The 3696-nt window shown below is 32.5% G+C and overlaps 1 protein-coding gene across 1 annotated transcript; it reads left to right on the top strand.

Annotated features, from left to right (window-relative positions):
- Positions 1–257: 257 nt before the first annotated feature.
- LOC107411070 (trans-resveratrol di-O-methyltransferase-like) lies at positions 258–1352 on the top strand. Its single transcript, XM_060815199.1, has 3 exons — positions 258–443; positions 481–996; positions 1116–1352. The coding sequence occupies exons 1-3, from the start codon at positions 258–260 to the stop codon at positions 1350–1352; spliced, it is 939 nt and encodes a 312-aa protein (XP_060671182.1).
- The last annotated feature ends 2344 nt before the right edge of the window (positions 1353–3696 follow it).

Below are 3696 nucleotides of genomic sequence, written 5' to 3'. Positions count from 1 at the left end.
ATTATTATCTCTGACAATATAAATTTCAGTACTCATTCACCTCAGTACTACTCAAATGTGGCCTGAAATGCTTTTCATAAAATATTCGGTATTTTATTTTTATTATTGCTATTTTTTTTTTTTTTTTTTTTTTCAATCTTCGTAATGTTGTGAAGCATGGCTGAAACAAAAAGTCCACCAGATATCTAATATACAAAATTATGGATCTCCCTGATGGAAGCAAATTATTTCAAGCTCAACCCCACTTGTATAAGCGCATGTTAAACTACATAAGCTCCATGTCTCTCAAATGCGCAGTTGAGCTTGGCGTACCAGACATAATCCACAACCATGGCCGACCCATCGCTCTCCCTGATTTGGTCACAGCACTTGAGATTCACCCATCAAAAACTTGCTTCGTTTACAGGGTCATATCCCTCTTGGTACACTCCTGTTTCTTTGCTGCAACACTACCACTTCATACAAATCAAGAACAAGGAGATCACAGTAAAGGAGAAGAAGAAGCAGAAGCAGCATATGATCTCACCCCCTTATTCGAGGCTCCTCCTGAAAGATAAGCTCCCATGTCTGTCACCACATATTCTTACGCTTTGTCCTGCTTTTTTAACTGCATGGCAATTCTTGGGAAACTGGATTAAAGCGGACAAAGGAACTACTCCATTCGAGATTGCACAAGGAATGACGCTTTGGGAATATGAAGATCATAACCCAGCATTTAACAGTCTATTCAAAGAAGCAATGGCCAGTGATTCTGGGATGCTGAACTTGGCTATTAGAGACTGCAAACCTGTTTTCCTAGGCTTGGGTTCTTTGGTTGATGTAGAAGGAGGTATAGGAAAAGTTGCTAGTATCATCTCCAAGGCATTTCCTCAGTTGAAGTGCACAGTGCTTGATCTGTCCCATGTGGTTGCTAATTTGCCAGACACAGAGAACGTGAAGTTTATTGGAGGCGATATGTTTCACTCTAACCCTCCAGCTGATGCCCTTCTGCTTAAGGTATATTATAGCCCTTTTATTTTGTCTGGAAATCTTATAAGTTTTAATCTTATACTATCATTTTGTAAAATTAACAATCTTGCTAAGAATTAATTATGGGTTTTGCATTTTGACTACAGTTGACTTTACACGCTTATAGTGACGAGGAATGTTTGAAGATTCTGAAGAAATGCAGAGAAGCAATTCCAAGCGATGGTGGAAAGGTTATTATCATAGATACAGTGATTAACAAGGAAAAGGAGGAGCACCAAGTGACTGAAGCAAAGCTGTTTTTTGACATGTTGATGATGGTTGTGGTTACTGGAAGAGAGAGAAGCGAGAGAGACTGGGAAAAGCTCTTCTTGGAGTCTGGTTGAGAAGCTACAAGATTTTACCCTTATTTGGTTTAAAGTCTCTAATTAAGGTTTATCCTTGATTAGGAATCCTCATTCTCTTGTGAAATTATGCTTGTCACGATTGATCAACGGCCAAATAAATTTATTGTTTTAGACATTATCATGATGATGGACTAGTTTATGTTAATGTAATTTAAATTGAGATTTATGGTGAAAACCAGTTACCTAAGTTCCTAATTAATGGCTACTTATATCGTCGAAGTCATATATGACATTAAGATGATCTATTTCTGCCATATACTGTTTATATCGGATATGTAGAAGATCTTTCTCGCCAAAATGGCTATATGTATATATATATATATATATATACACACACACCATAGCAAACCATAATAGATTAGTACAAGGGGCCTTCTACTTACATCACCGTTTTTGCTCTTTACACTGTTCTTTATATGAAGTTCCTAAAATATCCTTTCTATTTATATATATATATATATATATATATTTTATATATATATATATATTTTATTTATGTAGTACTAAACATTGTTTTTATTTTTTATTTTTATTTAGCAAATCCTAACAGATTAGTACAAGGGACCTTCTACTTACACCGCGTTTTTTCTCTTTACACTGTAAAATATATTTTATATTTAAGAAAATATATATATATATATATATATAGTGCTAAACATTGTTTTTGTTTTTATTTTTATTCTTATTTTTTGATCGAATAGTCTTAACATTGTTTGAATGCTCAATAATTCCACCCCGAACAACATTGAAATGCTCAATACATTTAAACTGAATAATAAAAATGAATAAACTTTTTAACATTAAAAATGAATGTTTTTTATGGCTACAAATAGAGAGCTTTAATCAACTCAATGTTATAGTTATCAGCCACAAACTATATTTATTAGTTTCAAATTAAGTGATACTCGATGGAGATGATTTAATAGACCAAAATCCTCCGGTTTCAAATACTGTTATTAAAAAAGAATATACAAGAAAGAGAGTTCAATGGAAAGCCATCGAAAAGCCATCTCAAGCGGGAAGACCACCACTTGCCCTTTAACATCTTCCATTGAAAAATTTACTGAAATTGATGAAGACGATGAATAATGTCTATACAAGTTTAATGTAAATTAGATCAAGATAACTAAAAACCCACTTGGAAACTTTTGTAAACAAAGCAGTTTGGGCATGAAAAGAGGTCTTGCTCTGCCTTTGCTTCTTTTTTTTTTTTTTTTTTTTTTTTTTTTACCTCCCGGATTTGGGCCTTTAACATTGAGGGATTTTTGGTTGGCTGGTTGTGTACAAGCTCGCCTCACCCTGTATGGGCCTCACTGGGCTATACTTTTCAGATCCTTTTAATTTTTCATAATTTTTTTAAATAGATAAATAGAGTGGGGGAAGGGCGGAATTTTAACTAGAGAGAGCAGTGGCTTTTGCCAAATAATCCCTCAGGAGCCGAAAATTTTTAATTTTAAAAAAAAATTGTTGGCTAAAGATCTTTATCACTTTTATCAACCAAAAAAAAAAAAAAAAGAAGAAGAAGGGCCTCATCACTGGGATCATATTTGAACTTTGGATCTCTAGCGAACAATTTTCTTGGAAATCAAAACTTTTCTGCATAAAGGTGTTTATACTACTTTTTTTTTATTTTTTTGCTATGCCCCCAGGCCTCCCCTTCCCCCCCACCCAAAAGACTCGAACCAGCGTCCACTGGCCGGGCTGTGGTGTTAATACTACTTTCTGATTTCTTTCCTGCAAGCCAGTGTTCATAACCAATTTTTTTTTTTTTTTTAATCATTACGACAATTTGGGTTTAGAAAATTTAATTGGACATATAATAAAATCCGAAAGGTTGTGAAGAAAATAAAAATATAACATAAAAATAAAAACGAATTTGGGTACATTCCATAAATATTTGTACATAAAAATAAGTGAGAATTTCTTTCTTTCTTTTTTATGAGAAATTCTAATTTTCAAACTCATAAAGATGAATGTGAGCTGCATATGTAAACTTCTGTTAGGTTTTTAACGCCTTTATTACAAATTAGATCAAAGTGATACAAAAATAATAAATCAGGTGATAATGTAGTAAGTTTTAAAATTTTAAAAGTAAAACGCCAAATACATGAAAGTTCCTAATAGTAAAATGTATTTTACCCAAAAAAGTTTGACTAAATATTAGTACAATATTAATCAAACCAATATAAATAATTTGTCAATTTTCATCCTACTAATATTAATCTATAAATAATTTAGTATTAAATAAATAAATTACAATCATGTAATTGTCCAAAACCAAGTTAAACAAAATATTAAATATGAAACGCAATATTACAAGTGA

Source organism: Ziziphus jujuba, chromosome 1, assembly GCF_031755915.1.
Source record: "Ziziphus jujuba cultivar Dongzao chromosome 1, ASM3175591v1".
Lineage (NCBI taxonomy): Eukaryota > Viridiplantae > Streptophyta > Magnoliopsida > Rosales > Rhamnaceae > Ziziphus > Ziziphus jujuba.
The sequence above is the reverse complement of the archived record's forward strand: the minus strand, read 5'-3'. Positions and strand labels throughout refer to the sequence as shown.

Excerpts from the sequence above, each read along its gene's own strand:
- LOC107411070 (XM_060815199.1), top strand. The coding sequence starts at position 258 with ATGTTAAACTACATAAGCTCCATGTCTCTCAAATGCGCAGTTGAGCTT. Across the intron at positions 444-480 it reads TACACTCCTGTTTCTTTGCT|ATCACAGTAAAGGAGAAGAA; the intron begins GCAACACTACCA and ends AAGAACAAGGAG. Across the intron at positions 997-1,115 it reads CTGATGCCCTTCTGCTTAAG|TTGACTTTACACGCTTATAG; the intron begins GTATATTATAGC and ends TTTTGACTACAG.